Raw genomic sequence first — 17,892 nt, forward strand, 5'->3', positions numbered from 1 at the left:
CGTTATGTCTGGACGAGGCAAGCAAGGAGGCAAAGCTCGCGCTAAGGCCAAGACCCGCTCTTCTCGGGCCGGGCTGCAGTTCCCCGTGGGCCGAGTGCACCGCCTGCTCCGCAAGGGCAACTACGCCGAGCGGGTCGGGGCCGGCGCGCCGGTGTACCTGGCGGCGGTGCTGGAGTACCTGACGGCCGAGATCCTGGAGCTGGCGGGCAACGCGGCCCGCGACAACAAGAAGACGCGCATCATCCCGCGCCACCTGCAGCTGGCCATCCGCAACGACGAGGAGCTCAACAAACTGCTGGGCAAAGTGACCATCGCGCAGGGCGGTGTGCTGCCCAACATCCAGGCCGTGCTGCTGCCCAAGAAGACCGAGAGCCACCACAAAGCCAAATAAAGGGGAGGAAGCTTCGCTAGAAACACTGGAAAACAAAGGCTCTTTTCAGAGCCACCCACCCTGTCAGAGACAAGGCTGGTACACGCAATTTACTGTATTTTTGCTTTTGGTTATAACCATACAAAGTGTGAAGTGGTTCTTTTCTCGGGAGGAGGTGGAGCAACTCTAATAATAAGCCTAAATATAGTGTGGTTTAACTCGAGAGTAATTTTCACCAAATGATGAAATTCTTAAAATTCTACTCGTGGAATTTTCATCTTCAAGTTAGATTTTATTGTAATGGGAGTTACAATTTGACTAAAAATATCCAGGATTTATGAAGTCACATTGATATATTCTTGATCCTATTTCTTTGGAACACATTCATTTAATGCACTCTTCTGGTAGTTCAAGGTGTAAACAGGGAATGCAGTCTAAAAGAATCTGCCTCCATGTAAAGTACTGCTTGGACAGGGGTGGGTGGGACGGGACACAAACATGTAAACGTGGTGTAAGGTCAGATAACGTATTCTATGAGTAGAGGAGATAAACTATAGAGCATAATAGGAATTACTATTTTAGATAGTGGGTAAGTGGAGATGACCTCTTTAGAGGTGTGTCCTGATCAGAGGCCTACATAAATTGAAAAAAACAAATGAGACAAGCACATGTTAGGGGAGGAGTATTCCAAGTAGAGGTAACTGAAAATGTAGAGGCTTTAAGACACAATGAGCTTGATATTTCTTGGGAACAGACAGAAGGCCCGTAAGGCTATGAAATAAAAGCAGGTAATAGGGAGGAAGAAGGACAGACCCCTAATTTATGACTGTAGGATGTGTAAATTAATACGCACTAATAATCAAAAGAAATAGCAATCCAGATCTCTGAGATACTACATTTGATAATACAAATTAGTTAGATATAAAAAGCTATGGAATCCAACCCACTTAAAAAAAAAAAAAAAGGCACCATACAACTCGTATTAACTTTATCACATAGTTTACAAAGATTTAAGAAGACATGGTTTATAATACAGTACACACAGGCTTATTTGCTACTCCTAGTTTTTGTTTGCAGAGTCCTGCTGAATAGAATGACAATAACATGCAAGAGACCCAGGAAAAAAATTATGGTCACCAAATGATACAGATTGGGTTCCCTGGACAGAGATCCTGAAATGGAGTTTGGGGTGCAAGATGTTTATTAGGGACCAACATCTGTGAAGGGAAAGAGAACTAGGATTGGATGGAGGAGAATGTCAAACTGTGATACAGACCAAACATGTGCAGAGCTCTGGAGCCTATATAGTCTGTCAGAGTTGCCCCACATTGGGCAAAATGCCCCTGGACCAGCCTGTATATCCCTACTTTGCTCTGCACCTATGTGAACTGCCCAGGGGAAGGGAGTGACCTTGAATGTAAACTCAATCCAACACTGACGGAGCCGACAGGGGCTGCCTACCTGCTAACTGCTCTCTGCAGCTGGGCAGCAAGTCTTCCCTTGATGGGGGTCCAGGCACTGCATTTCCACGTCTATGACACATATTAACATAAATATACATATCAACGTTGAGTACTGTCTGTGATGGTATTTCTAAGACTGACTTTAGCATACGCAGCTGATACTGCTTCTTTACTTTCATCCTGGAATTCAAAGGGGATGTTTTCTTTTTAGAGAAATGAAAAAACATGCAAACTTTCTAAAAACCTTTTCTAATTTTATATATTCCTGTAAGAGCTTTAGATGCCTCAATCATAGCAAATGGAAGGTGATATAAAACAATTGTAAGGAATATGAGAGGATTCTCCACTGGCCTTCTCTCCCTCCTCCAGATCTAGCAAATTGCTTCACTCATCCAATACTGGGAAATAATCCAGCTTTGCACTATAATGTGAAGGCTTCAAAATCAATAGTTGAGGCCCAAAGGAGAGGAGAATGAGCTTTTCAAGAAAACATGGAAGAATATTCAGTACTGATCACTTATGGGCTCTATATGGATACATATGGATATATTTATTTAATTCTTACAACCCTTTGAGGTGGGTATTGTTTCAGTTTAGAAAAGAAATGCTATGGACTGTATATCTGTGTCCCCCAACCTCAAATTAATATGTTGAAATCCTAATAGCTCCCAATGTGATGGTATTTGGAAGTGGGGCCTATGGGAGGTAAGAGGGTTGAGGTGAGGTCATAAGGGTAAAATCCTCATGATGGGACTAGTGCCCTTACAAGAGGAAGAGACCAGAGCCACCCCCATTCCTTGAGCCCACAAAGAAGAAGTCACATGAGCACACAGAGACATGGTAGCACCTACAAACCAGGAAGCAGGTCTTCACCAGACACTGAATCTGCCAGCACCTTGACGATGGACTTCCCGGACTCCAGAACTGTGAGAAACAAATGTTGGTTGTTTAAGCCACCCAGCCTATGGTATTTGTTATAGCATCGCAAACTGAATGGACAAGAAAAGACAGTGTTATTTATCCAATCAGGTTCTCAATTTGTAGGACAGAAAGTTATAACTCAGGATATTATTTACGTCAACACAGAACCCACACGTGACTGTCTTCTCTTAACTACCTGGTCTTGTATACTTTGGTCTAAGGTGTGTAAAAACTTGGATGAGAATGCTAAAGGGAGATGTTGAAAGATTTTAGTAGGAGAGTTTCGTGATCAGATTTGCATTAACAGATGCCAAATGAAAAAGAATAAAACTAGGTAGATTTAATTATTCAAATAGTGTTTACAATAGTTTAAAGTGAATAACGAAAGATTCCTGAAAATGAGGATCACACTTAAAAACACATACTTTTCCTCACATTCCACCCTTCACCCCATCATCTTCATACCTATTACTAGATGGAGTTGTTGTCATGCATTGTTTGTAGGGAACGATTGTAAAGCCAAATCGAAGGAGTAAAGGTTTACGCTCCAAAATTACTGCATGCTTTTGATAATTAATAATGACAAAATCTCAGACATATATATGGTAATGGGTAATGAGAATGCTTGACTAAGGACAAAAGAATGTAATTTTATATCCAGCTGACTTAGTTGACATGGCTTCACATATCATGGAATCTAGATTCTGTGTGTGCTAGTTTGAGCCTTGATAAGAGTTCTGTTTACAAGGCTCACCGACTGACTGATATCTAGACTCACAATTGGCAATCAGTAAATGAACTTAAGATCCCAGATAGCATTTGGAATAATATAAAACAAAAAACTTTGTAGGTAAAATTGCTGGTGTAAATTAAAATTGTTTGACCTATCAAAAACTAACCTTATTACATTCACAGCAGAATTGCTAAACTAACTGATATTTTCAAGGAGAAATCAGTGCAGTCCATACTTTGCTTGAAAACTTTATGAATTAATAAAATTATCAGACTAGAATTAGAAAGTGTATTTAGGGGTTGACCTGTCTGATTTGATCTGGTACTCCTGGTAAATAAGTTAGAAGCCTCTCCTGAATATACCAGCTCCTGTAAGTCTCCAAAATGTCCTTTCAGTAAATTAGATGATATAAAGAGATAATATTAGAGTTGTTTTTTCCCTTCCCCAGGGGGAAGGATTACTATTTTACAGTGATCAACTCTCCCTGTTCCACCTTCATGGACTCACCACCATTATTGCCAGAAGCGAGTAGATTCTCCTTTCCTCCTGGCTTCTCATTTCTCTTCCATTGCTTCCCAGTGGCTGAAACTAACCAGAACATGGCTGGCAAAGGAACCAGGGAAATGTAATTTATAGTCTTCTAGGCTTCAGGATACAAAGGAAAGCATGAATTTGGGAAAGAAAACAGACATATAAAAAAAGCAAAGTGTTTCCCATGTACCTGACCTTCTTTACTTCCAGGACTTCTCTGTTTCGCTTGTCAAGGAAAATAATCCATAACCAATCTGTAAATGAAAATTTGGGTGAGTTTATTCTGAGCTGAAATCTGAGGACCATGGCCAGAGGTCTTTCTTCCCAAAGGAAGAAAGGGCACCGAAGAAGTGGGGTGCACAGAGTGGTTATATACCCCCAAACAGGGTGTTTCACATATGATTGAAATGTCCCTCCCACAATAGTCACAAGATTGCCCTGTTGGCACAGCACTTGATGGACACAGCAGGTAGTGGGTCTGCTATCTTCGTGGGCGTAGCAGGAGGCAAGTCTATTGTCTGGAGCTGGGTGGTCACAGGTGAGCGCAGCAATCAGTTTCTAGCCTAAGGAAAGATGCTTAATCCTTAAGGAGACACCAAGGTTGGGAGGGGCAGGGAAGTTGCACCTTTACCTCAAGGGCCTTTGCTCTTGCCATAGGGAAAATCTAAAGCAGATATACAATGCATGCTCAACAGCCATGGTCAGGCCCTTTTGGAAAGACAAGGTCAGGCCGAATTAGGTCTATACCAAATGGCTTCCTCATATTCTCCAATATATCCCATTGCTTGCCATTTTTATTTGTCACGCTCCTTTCATTATGCTCCAATCACAAGAGACCATTGTTTCTAGAACATGTGATGCTTCTTCCTGCCTCAGTAGCTTTGCATTTGCTATTTTCAAGGCCAAGAGTGTTTGTTGAACTCGTCTTTCCTTGACTAACTCCAATTCATTCTTCAGTTTTCCTAGTAGTGCATCTCTTCAGTGAGGTATTCCCTGAATCCTAATCCACATTATGCCTGCTGACAGCAATTCACTTTTACTAGACCAGGGTCTTAACTCCCTGCCAATTATTATATTTTAAGAACAAATAACTTTTCTATTTTTGTTTAAGGTCTGTAAACTCCACTAGCACATAAGCTAGAAGAGGTCGGTATGTCAGCCAGTGTTCCATCAGGAAAAGGATATTCACTCAAATTGAGTACTTTGATTATTGTTCAATAGGCTACTTGTAAAGTGAGCAAGGAGTTAGGAAACCACGAGGGATAGTGTGGTGCCCTGATAAAGTTAATTGATATATTTGGACCCACAAAATAGAGGCTACCCCAGTGACCCGGCCCATGTCACAAATCTAAATCTAGGTCAGCTGCACTTACTGGAAATGCCTCACTGTTAGGAAACCTAGCATACACCAATCACAATCCTCCACCTCAGCTTTAGCTAGCTCACCTTATCCTAGAAATTAGGACTGTTTTGCCTTATAAGGAAATCCCCGACTTTCTAGCCAATCACACCCTGTTTCTGTGTTGCCTCTTCTAACACTTTATAAACCACACTCTTGCCCGAAATCCCTGTGGAAGAGCACTCCACTTCTGTGAGGCACTGCCTCCCCCAATCCACAGATTGTTTTCCCTGAAATAAAGGACATCAAACTCCTTACTAAATTGTTTGAGTTTTGTCATTTGACAGCCCTGATGCTAGCCTATGTAGGCAGTTACCATACCTAGGCCCAAAAGGGCAATGGGAGGAAATGGAATCTGAGACAGAAAGAGCTCCTTCCTCTCTCAGATCTACTTTTACTTTCCACTGGCCAAATCCAACCAGAAGCCAGAAGGCAAGGACTGAATTCCTACATAGGCCAGCCTCCTGGGGACAGGATGAAGGAGAGGGAGAGCGAATCTGAACCGGCAAAGGTTAATACGTATCTGGCCCAGTCCACTCCTTTTGTCCTTTGGCATTTTCTCTTATCCTTTTACCAGGTGAAAAATTTACATTTCCAACATGAAATGCATGAAATCACAGCCAGTTCATGAGGTGATTTCACTTTGTTCATAGTCCCACCTTAAACCTAAAATGATAGTTAGTCATCACCTTGCTAGAAGGTACTAGGATAAAAACTGAGAAAATTCAGTTAATACAAAGCTTCTATGGACTCTGCGTCTACAGCTGGTCATGAGGCTTAAATTAGTAATCATAGTTTCCTTTTTCTAAGGACTCATTCCTTATTACCCAGACCTCTGTCAGCACCTTGGCTGGATTCTTTATATGGCAGTATAATTTGTGCCTTTATTCCTGTGGGATCTGCATCATTGGTTGTCTTTTCTTTATCAGTTTGCCACAAATTTTTATTGACCAGGGGTTGTGGGCAAACAACACTCAGAGACTTCCGTGGGTTATAGTAGTATCTTCTTAGCCTCCATTGGACAGCAAAAACCCAATTACTTCCCAGCAATTGGGGCCAATCATCCCAGAAAGAAGAGGAACCCTCTTCTCTGCCTATTGCTTCAGTGGCATGAAAAGACTGAGATGTCCAAAGACAGTTCTCAGCTTTCAAATTAATTGAAATCAATTAATTAATCAATTAGTTTGAAAGCTGACACTGTTCCCTAGGGAAACATTTCTCTATTGGGCATGAAGACTCTTAATCCCTCAGAGCTCAAGGTCATAGGGACAGGATACAAAATTCTTCAGATGGATCCCTGGGTGTAATAACGAGAAGAATCATTCCCACTCTTACCTCTTGATTCCCAGATCTGTGTATTCTAGATACAGGGGAGATGGCTTCATATATTGGTCACTCTTTTAAGGCATATACCATATCCTGTTAAGACAAAAATGTGAAGATTCTATCTTCCAGTTGGTGACATAACTGGGCTTCCAGAAGGCCGCTCACAATTCTATCAAGCCAGTAGCTTCTAGGTAATGAGGTGCACGTTAAAACCAGTGGATCCCGTGGATGCACGGCCATTGCTGCAAAATATGTGCCATGCTTAGAGGCATTTTTTGAGATACCATGATGATGGGAAAGGTATTCTCTAAGTCCTCGGATGGTGGTAGGAGTTAAAACATACAAGCAAGAAAAGCAAATCCAGACCCTAAATATGTGTCCATCCCTGTAAGGAAAAATTAGTGCTTCCTCCATGAAAGAAGGGTCCAGTATAATCAACTCACTGACTAGTGGCCAGCTGATAGTTCCCTGGAGATGATACTGCAAGGGGTGTAGCAGTGGCCTCTCTTGTTGGCAAGTAGTGGTCAGCAGTGGTGGTAGCCCAATCAGCTTGGTGTTAGTAATCCCATAATTTGAACCCATCAATAGGCTTCATCTCCACCACTATGAACTCCTTTGTACATAGACAATTTTGCAATCACTGGTTGGCTGGGGAAAGAGGTTGACTGATCCTCACAGGATAGGTCATCATTTCCACCTGAGGGGAGAGCCTTTCTCATGAGGGAAGCCCTCTTGTGAGCATTTTGGTATGACTCAAATATATTCACTATCTGTGTCTATTCACATTACACTCCACAAGATATTCATGATGTTAATTTTCTAGTCTTGTTTTCCCTGTCCTTGACTAGCTGGATAACTCATTAGTCACTGTCCATAAATTAGTAAAGATACATATAGATTTGCTTTTCCTACATCAGGCCAGATTCCCTCCCGTGAGAATGGATGTACTACCCAATGTTCTGCTGACGGGGAGGATTTCTCTTCACTACTCTCTCTCTCAGCCTCCTATTCTTAAGTGGAATTGTAGCTTGTAGGGCACAGCCATCCAATTCTACCTGGTTATAGAATGCTCTGCAAAGCCAATCAAAACAGACCCGTGATTGTTAATCCTCTGGTAACTAGTCATAGGAAGTTTACTGTGAGGTCATAAAAAGCGGTTGAATAAGACATAACAAAGCAGTAAGAACAAATACCATAGGAGTCTGGGCATTACACATACTCTCCAGACTATCTCAGATCTGGTCGTGTCTATAGAATTTCATTTCAAAATGAAATGCCACAGTGCATATCCATTTTTATAATTCAGTAGATCACAGAATACTCAGTTTCTGGTGAATATTCTGGGACACATGTTTACTTTGTGTCCCATCGTCAGGCATTCAGTAACTAAAATGGTCCAGTAGAAGCTAGAAGTTATTTTTCAAAGAAAGAATAGTTGTCATCAGAATAAAATATGGCCTTATTCCAAATCCCCAGGTGTGATGCTCTTCATGAGCTTTGCAAGAGTCTCCTTAGAGCATTTCTGTCTGCCATGGATAACTCCAGGCCAATGGCTCTTCTGTGTTACAAAGCCCAAGCGGTAAGATATTTACACTTCAAAGGGGGCCCTAATAAAAAGCATCAGGCTTACAAATTATCTGGCAGCTGGTGACCGAAGCACACCCAGATATAGTACACATGTTGCTTCCAAAATCCAAAGAGGCCTATCAAGCATTGAGTTTCTGAAGGTGGGAGTTCTGAGGAGCAGCAACTTGTTTCTCACTCTTGCGAGAATATTCGGAAATATCTCACATCACCAGACCCCTATAAGCTTCTCTGCAGCAGTCTCTTGAACTTTCATGTTTTTTATCTCTAAACTCTGGGATTCACATCTCTTACTAAGACATCTAGTATATTTGCTATTTTCTGCTCACCAGGACCAGCTTCCACAGTGTTGTCATTGTAATGCGTCAGCATCATATTCTGTAGGGCACTAAGATAACAACATTCCTCTGGAGTGCATTATGATAAAACAATTTTCAGATCCCTTTGGCAAATAGTAAAAGTATATATATATATTTCCCATCTAAAAGCAAACAATTTCGGGGGCCAGCCCCGTGGCCCAGTGGTTAAGTTTGCGCACTCGGCTGCAGTGGCCGAGGGTTTCACTGGTTCAGATCCTGGGTGCGGACATGGCACCACTCATCAGGTCACATTGAGGCAACGTCCCACGTGCCACAACTAGAAGGACCCACAACTAAAAATATGCAACTATGTACCCAGGGGCTATGGGGAGATAAAGCAGGAAAAAAAAAAAAAAGATTGGCAACAGTTGTTAGCTCAGGTGCCAATCTTTAAAAAAAATTAAATTAAAAGCAAACAATTTCTAGTTTTATTTACTAATCGAGATTAGGAAAAATATTTCTTAGTGCTTACCAGGTACCAGAAGTCATGATGAGCTGCTCCCCAACCCCCATGAATCACATATGATGGTACAGTGAGCATTTGGTTTCAATATATGATTAAGTTTGCAGTAATCTACTCTCATTCTCTGTTACCCATCCAACTTTTGTACCAAATGGAGAGGAGTAGAAAGTTTAGGTTTGAGGAAAAGATCAAGAATTCAGTTTCAGACATATTAAATTTGAAATGTCTATTAGACATCTGAAGGAGCTATCACCTGCGAAGTTGAGTATCATGTTTGGAGTCTGGGGTAGAGGTCTTGGCTGAAATCTCAGAGTATGGGTGCAACCAGGTGTAATCACCAAGGAAGCAAGAGAAGACAGAGAACAAGGACTGAGCCTTGAGGACTTGAGGAAGTAAGAAGAAACCAGCAAACAAAACTGAGAAGTAGGGGCTAATGAAATGGAAGAAAAATCTGCAGAGTGGTGTCTTATAATCAACATGAAGAAATATTTCCAGGAGAAGGGAGTGATCAGCTGTGTCACATGCTGCTGCAAATTCAAATAAGATGAAGACTAACAATGTACTAGATAGAGCAATTTCAATTAGTGAAATTTAAAAGATAAGTTTAAGTGGAGTGTTGGAAGCAAAGGTAAGTTGAAATATATTAAATAAAAGCAATGAGATGAAAGAAAGAAGATATACGTTTGATGACACTTTGGGGAAATATGGGTATAAACTGAAGGACAGTAATGTCAGCTGAAAGGATAATGGGAGCAAGAGAATGTTTCTTTCAGATGAAAGAAATAAAAACATCTTTGAATGTTGTTGGGAAAGACTCTATAGAGAAATCTTTTTTTTTATAATATAGGAGAGAGAGAGAGAGGAAAGAGTTGCTTACCCTTGAGTAGGAGAGAGGGTTTTCAACTAATTTCTTACAGGAAGTTGAGGAAAGTCAGAAGAAGAGTCCACGGCATTGTAAATGTAGAGCTGGTGGTTTGGACAATGCCAGCTTGTCTCTTATATGACTCGGAATCACCGTAATGAATGTGCCAGACAAAGTCCTCAGAAAGCCCTTCAAAAATAAAAAGCTGGGCCGGCCTGGTGGTACAGCGGTTAAGTTCGCACATTCCACTTCGGCGGCCGGGGGTTTGCTGGTTCCCATCCCGGTGTGAACATGGCACCGCTTGGCAAGCCATGCCCGTGGTAGGCGTCCCACATATAAAGTAGAGGAAGATGGGCACAGATGTTAGCTCAGGGCCAGTCTTCCTCAAAAAAATAAATAAATAAAAAGTGAAAGAAAAGAGGTCATTTTCTAGGCCTGTGCCACACCAAGGACTGGCACACAGGATTAGCTTCTCTGTCTCCTTACTGAGAAGCACGTGCAGGTCAACTCAACTGCCAAAAAATATCCCAGCAGAAAATGCCAAAAAGCACTTGTGTCCACAGCAGCTTTCTAAATAGGACGAGAGGAAGTCCCTGAGGGAAGGAGAGGAAGGAGAGGTCCCACTCAAACAGGCCTGAGACAGAGGCAGCCTACAGTCCTTGCACTGGCAGTGTTTCCTTTCCTTCAACTTAACTGAGCTCATGTCCCTGAGACTGGGAAAATCTCTAGCGCTCTTGCCTGATCACAAAATTAATATTGGGAAGCAGGTAATTCTTCAGCAAACTTGCCAGCAATTAGGATGGCTTTGTGTAATCTAGAAGAAAGGAGATTTAAAAAAAAAAAAAAAAGTCTCATAAAATGGCCCTACTGAGAGGCTGTCTGTGGACAGGTGCTGACATAATTCTGAACTCCTTTAAGTTTCTCTCGATCTTTTCCCACCACCTGCCCTAATCTGATCGTCATCCTCCACATGCAATAAAGTTGTGTCTGCAGTGTGTGGCCACAGGCTGTAGCGAGAAGTTGCTTTCCTGAAGCATTGGTTTGGAATCTCTGCCGGTTCATTCATTCTGAGGCCAAACGATATTCATAAAGAACCTACTAAATGTGGAGCCGTGGTGATAGGCTGTGGAGCACAGTAGGGGAGTTGGGGGCAGAAGACTGACATTAATTAAAAATAATTCCAATAACTAATATATCATAAGAAATCGATATAGGGACATTGAAGGAAAAGTTTAAAATGATCACGGAACAGAGAAAACAAAATTTAACCCAGACTGGGAGGAACGTGTTGTGGGGAGACGGGAAGTCGGGAAAAGCTTCCCGATGAATTGAAGCTAAAGTGGAGAGCTGAAGCAGGAATCAAATTTCACCAGGAAAAGAGAACAAAGGAAATCACTCCATACTAAGGAAAGAGCGCGCGCAGGACCCTCACTCTAGAGATCATGTTCGCAGCGTAGCCTTCCAGGGGGAGGGGGTGTCCCAGAGCGCTTCCGGGCCACACAAGACAGAAGCAAGTTCTCCTATCCCCCTTCTGGCAACCTAGGTAGACAGGGAGAAAGAAATTTCAACGCCGTCTGAGCGCCCCAGGACACCGAGCATTTTCTGACAGTCCAGAGTGGGCGTGCTGAGTCCCTGGCGCGCCGTGCCGGCTTCTCACAGACACATGGGTCAGGACCAAGCCGCATATGTTCCCGGGACCAGAGGCTCACTTCTGGCACGCGATAAGATGCCAGATTGCACACCAAGCACCCGGAGATTCTGACCGGTTTTACCAAAAATGGGACCCAGGAAGGTTCACTTTGAAGCAGCACTCTCCATTTTGTTGCCAGAGGTCTGAGGACCAAGCTTTTTTAAACTAAGCAAGAAACATGCCTGGGTTGGGAGTGGAAGTGAGAGTTATGAGTTCGCAAGTGTTACCAACCCCAGAGAGGAGCCACCAGGTTTGGAAAATTCCGTGTAGTGAAACATTTTTTGTTCACTTTGGTTTATTTGCCAGAAGCAAAATATTGGAGATGGGAGGAAGAGAATAGGGCGGTAAACTGGGTAGGTAATTCTAAATGAGGACGGAAGACAAAGTGCAGTTTTCTTTAGACGACGAAAACAGACGTTCCTGAGAAATGAGCAAAGGTAGGGCACCAGAAGAGGTGGCTCTCAGTGGCTTGCCGTGATCGTATAGTGGTTAGTACTCTGCGTTGTGGCCGCAGCAACCTCGGTTCGAATCCGAGTCACGGCAGAAGATTGAGGTCTTATGTGCACTTTTCTTTTTTTCAACACTGCAGTGGAAACAGTCTCCGAAAGACCCATGCAAAATTGAAGGGACTCCTAATCTAATCGGAACCCAAAAAGACAAATATTCATCACCCTGCCCCCACCAGCTAGTCAAATAGAAAGTGTCTATGGTTTTTGTTTTTCTTTTTTCTCTTTCCAATGCTTCTCTTCTCAGCCATACCCAAGTCCAACAGTCCTGTTGGCACTAGCTGGAAGCCCCAAAGAAGAAATTGAGATAATAAAAGTAGAAAACTTTTCCTTTTAAATGCGAGAAATGACTGTTCAAATGCAGATCCAGGTTTATTGTGGCTGTCTTTCCTCGCACACAAAGAACTGATCACGAATCGTGCGTTTCTAAGTACGCTGCCTGGGCCAGTGATGAGAAACTGTAAACTTTCATAATCGAGAGAAAAGTGCAGGAACTATTGGGGCAAAACAAAGTCATGGCTCAGAAAAGTAGCCCCTATCTCTAGCCTTTTCAGTTTCTAGAGTTAGAAAGGGGCAAGTGGACTGGGTAAGATGGGAGTAGAGGAGAGCTGATCTGAGATGGGGAGATGGCTGGAAAGGAGAAGCAGTTGATGCTACCTGGGGACCACAGCAAGGTGATTCCAGACAAGCAGATCCCCAGAAGAGCTTCCATGAGGCTATTCCTGCCGTAGCACAGCACTGAGATCACATAAATGGCACCTCATCTCCCCTGGACCTTGTGGATTGTGAGTGCTCAAAAAACACTGCCTTCTTTTTCATATTATTAGCAGCTTATTAGAAGTTTCATCATAAAGATATCGTCTTTGGCTTCCTAAAACTTTCCCATCTTAGGACTAAAATAGCCCGCATTCCTTCCCCAACTGTCTGCCTGACACGGATTCTGCAACTCGCACCAACAAAGCTTCAGAGATATTGTAACGGAGCTGAAATGTCTTATACTTCAGATGTCATTCCTCCAGCAGCTCAGCTCTGAGACCGCTTCCCAGTAGTCTAACAGCATTCACAGATGTCATTCATGTTCACTTGTATCATGTCTATCTCAATTTTCTCTTTTGTCTATGTCATTTCTACTGAGTTTTACATGAGTGAGGACAGGGATGAAGAGCATTGACCCAGAAGGACCAGCTCCTGTCAATTCTTTTGCCAACAGTGAAGGAAGAAACGTGGATTTGGAACAGAGACAAATATCTTGATCTTGCAATTCTCTAGAACACATTTTCTCCAATTCTTACTGGCCTGAGTAGCAGAAATCCATAGACTATGGCCCAGAGGCTACCTCTTAGTAAGAGAGTTAATGCCCTTAGTGATAGGAGTAAAGAAGACCTACACTCTATGATTTGCTCAAAAAGTAGAGAGCTTTTTGGTATGTACCATATGGTATTCAGTGCCAAGCACATGTTTATATTAGATGTATCAGGTTCTCTGGTTCACAATTAGATTGCGTAGCTTTGAGTGAGCATCACTAGCAAATCTGGTGTAAATTGAGCAGGGGAATTATGAGATAAAAAGTTTAAATTTTCCAGATGTCCTTTTATGAATGCATGAATATTGGTCTGGGAGCATCCTACACAACCTATTAACCACAGTTGCAGAGAGAAAACTGCCCTCCTATATCTATGGCACTCATGATCTGTTTCTTTAATTTCTCTGTGCCTCATCATCCTCACCTCTTAATGGAAGTTAAGGAAAATTACCACATTCTACAATTGTTCTAAAGACTTCATTGGGTAATATGCATGATGGCAGTAGCTCAGTGAGGTGCAAACCAAAAATATGACAAAATAAACCATTGTTCTTATTGTTAAATAAATAGCATTGCTGCTTACATGGAAGAAGACCTTTGTGCAGTTGCAAACACAGATGTTGCAAATGCTGGTGCCAAACTCGGCATCTATTTAAATTGATGGTAGTTCTCTGCTATTTTGACAGTGATAAACTAATTACAACCATAGCAGGAAGAGTTTTGTCTGTCCTCAGGATTAAGGTTTATTTCAAGATTTCAGCTAGGCCATTTATAAAGCCAATGATGGCCAAAATGTTTGCCATAGTAGGCTATAAATTTGGGGAAGGCACAGAGGTCTTAGAGAAAGACAGATCATAGGAAGAATGGCCACAAAAGTCAGGGAATCTGGAAAAGGAAAGATTTACACCAAAGAAACTTTCCTCTAATACTGGCAGAAATCCACAAGGAGCACACTAGGGGGGAGTTTGGGAATGTTAATTTCTGCCTGGGGTACAGCAGTCTGGCTCTATCCATACCACTCTGGCACCTTCTTTAAGTTAAAATGGCTGCTCATATTTTGGAAAGCTTTCCAAAAGGAGAAACAAAAGGTTTTTCCTCCAGGTCCTTAGGTAGGCTTTAGCAAAACTTACCAAAGCACTTCCCTGTCAGTGAGAAGTCAGGGAATAGCTAGACCTCACAAAGAACTTGAGTCAAGAAAGTAGAAAAATGTGTAGGTCCTGGCCTTGTGATAAGTTAGGTAGTGAGCAGAAGCTCATGGCCTACATCAAGATAAATCAAAGGCAACTCCTTTCTCAGTTAAGGAATAAAAACTTGACCTCAACTTCAATAGGCCTCCAAAGGCATCTTCATCGCTGTGGATCTCCCAGCCTTCTCAGTCTTTCCTCTACGTGTGAGGCCCAGGGGAGGACAGACTCCTATGGAGAGAGGCTGGAAAAGGAGAAGTAGCAAACGCTGATCTGAGTGGGACAGGTAAAAGCAGTCTCAATGAGAAGAGAGAGAAATGGTGATTCATGTTGGTTCTGCCCCACAGCTCTCCACTGCCTTAGCTGAAATGTCTAAGAGCTTTGCTTTTCACGTTTCAGCCTGTAATCCACCTGTAATTAATTTTTATGTATATTGTAAGGTATGGATTTTCTTCTAATATGTATAATTGACCCAGCAATACTTAATGAATAGTCTATATTTGCCTTCTGATCTGCCCTGCCAGCTATATATCAGCTATGATGTTTCATTATTTGCTTTGATCTATATTGTGCTATCCATTCTGTTCCATTGATTTATTTCTCTATCTCGGCAAAAATACCATCCATATTAATTACTATCCTTTACAGTACATCTCATATTTAGAAGAGAAAGCAGTTCTATCATCTTTTTCTTCTCTTTAAAATGATTCAGCTTGCTAAAACTACCCTAGTTCTTCGAAGTATTAGAATTTATCGGAATTTTGATTGAAATCTCATTCAATATTTGTATTATTTTAAAGAAACCTTGGATTACTATTTTATGTAGAACTTTTGTTCTCATTAATATGATGTATGTCTGCATTTATTGAAGGAGCTTTTTTGGGTCTTTCCATAATATTTTATAATTCTCCCCCTGTAAGTATTGTACATAATTTGTCAGACTAACTCTTAGGTATAATTTTTAAAACCCTACTTTCTGTCTATTTCTGAATTAAAATTATGAACAGTATCTAGCAAATGTGTTATACTCATTTATTGATTTTAAACATTTATTCATTGTCCAACTTTCTCTATAGATATATCATCTGCAAATAATGATTCCTTATTTATTCCTTTTCAATCCTTACAGATATTTTCTAATTGCAAACCATCCTAACAAACTACTATTGCTCCTGCCACATGGGATAAGTAATCTTATTTTTATTTGCACAATTTTCAATAGGTCTTATTATTTCAACTCCAAATTCATCCACCAGTTATTTAAATCTCCTTTCAGGATGTTTATGCACATCCAGGTTTCTCTCAACTTCATCTCCTTGGAGAATTCTTCCCCAGATATTTCTGAACTCTTGAAGTCTAGTCTAGCTCCCCTTAACACTTCATGTATATGATATTCCTCTCATCCTGGCTTATCTCTCCACACATCTCTTATGTTATATTTGCATCTCATCCTTTCTATATGCCAAGTCTTCCTATTTCTTGACTTACCTTTTCATTTTGGTGGAACATATCCTCCAGTGGATCCTGTGAAAGGGAGTACTGGAGGTAAATTTTATGAAGCAATGTATATTTGAACATATCTCTCTTTTCACTCACACTTGATGGATACCTGGGTTTCATACCGATTTCCATAGTATATTTCATCTTCTTTCAGATTTGAAGCTATTGTTTCACTGTCTTCTAGCTTTTGGTGTCAAGCTTGAAAAGGCAGCTATTCCATTAACTGATCCTTTTTTGTGACTTGTTTTTTCCCCTCTCTAGTATATTTTATGCTCTTGTCTGTTTCCCCAGTAGTTAAATATAAAAGCATTTTTATCCTTTTTACTGACGACTTAGTGATCCCTGCCTATCTAGTTGTTTTTTTGGTTCGGTTTTGGTTTAGTTTAGTATTGTTATATGTACCTGTCTTTTTGATGTTTATCTTCTTTGCATTTTCCTTATTCTTTATTTCTGGAAGTAATATTATTTAGATGTTGCACATCCTAGATTTTTTTCTCTAATATACTCGTTTTTTTCTCTCCATCACTATTTTTTTTCGCTTGATATTCCAGAATATTATTATACTTTATGATCTACTTAGTGAATTTTTCATTTTTAATAATATATTTTTACTTTAAAAATAGCCTCTTTCCTTGTGTGAATACACTTTTCTTTATCTCAGTATGCAATGTTGTCTCCCATCTCTCCAAGTATATTAATATTGATTTATTCTCAGCATTGTTCTACCTATGCAGCCTTTGTTCCTCAAGTTGCTTCCTGTTTCTGTTTTCTGTTACCTTTCTTTCACATATTCTTCAGATGTATGGTGATTTTCTATTCATACTTAAGAGCAGGATACTGGAAATTTGATCGGAAGCTCTGACCCTCTGGATGGCACTTTATTGTGAGCAGAAGTGTGGTTGAAGAAGACTGGGAAGTCTCACTGTGTAAGATTGAAGTTTTCGTATATTTCTCTTGTTTTTATTAATGAACCACAACCAACAACTTCTCAAATGCTTCCCATGCCAGAGACCTCTGTTTTATCCTCTTAGGAAAATAAACCTGGAGTCTTCTTCCTGAGAACTTCCAGGCGGCAGCTGGGAGAGCTTGACTTTCTGGGAAAGAACGTGAGTCCCCCGAAGGACTGGGAAATTACTGGAGGAGCCAGCCTCTGTTCAGATTTGACCACACACTTTTTTGGCGTTGTTCCTAATCTGAGGCCCAGGGCTACTCCCTTTTGAGCTAAAACGGTGTACTCGCCTCTCCGCCCAGTTTTACAATTTAAGGAATTCTTGCGGATTAGGCTCTCGCACTCCGGAGGTGAGAAAATATTTAGTCTCGAGCGCTGGGGCTTCATTGAAACTTACTTCTTCCTAACTCTTCAGTTGGCTAGACGCAGCAGAAATAACAAGACCAGATTTTGCGACAACGTGATGCTGCACTGCGCCCCAGAGCTAAGCAATGTATGAAAGAGGATCTCCCAAAGAAAAGCTGGGAGAGAATCATCAATTCTGTTTTTCCGTTAGCACTCTCAGAAGCATACATTTTTTTAAAATAATGATTTTTTTTAAAAAAAAAAAGAAAAAACTCTCTGTTTTCCTTCATACGGGGGAAGAAAAAACAAAGAAAACAAAAGCCTCAGTAACTGGTTCCACTGGGGATCGAACCCAGGACCTTCTGCGTGTAAAGCAGACGTGATAACCACTACACTATGGAACC

At 41.3% G+C, this 17,892-nt stretch overlaps 1 protein-coding gene and 2 non-coding genes across 3 annotated transcripts; 2 read left to right on the forward strand and 1 right to left on the reverse strand.

The window, feature by feature from the left end:
• Positions 1-4: 4 nt before the first annotated feature.
• On the forward strand, positions 5-718 carry H2AC12 (H2A clustered histone 12). The gene has a single exon (XM_005603632.4). The coding sequence runs from the start codon at positions 5-7 to the stop codon at positions 389-391; it is 387 nt and encodes a 128-aa protein (XP_005603689.1). The 3' UTR covers positions 392-718.
• Positions 719-12,172: 11,454 nt separating this feature from the next.
• TRNAH-GUG (transfer RNA histidin (anticodon GUG)) lies at positions 12,173-12,244 on the forward strand. Its single transcript has one exon. It is a non-coding gene; the product is annotated as a tRNA-His (tRNA).
• Positions 12,245-17,819: 5,575 nt separating this feature from the next.
• On the reverse strand, positions 17,820-17,892 carry TRNAV-UAC (transfer RNA valine (anticodon UAC)). Its single transcript has one exon. It is a non-coding gene; the product is annotated as a tRNA-Val (tRNA).

This window comes from Equus caballus, chromosome 20 (assembly GCF_041296265.1).
Source record: "Equus caballus isolate H_3958 breed thoroughbred chromosome 20, TB-T2T, whole genome shotgun sequence".
In the NCBI taxonomy this organism is placed as follows: Eukaryota; Metazoa; Chordata; class Mammalia; order Perissodactyla; family Equidae; genus Equus; species Equus caballus.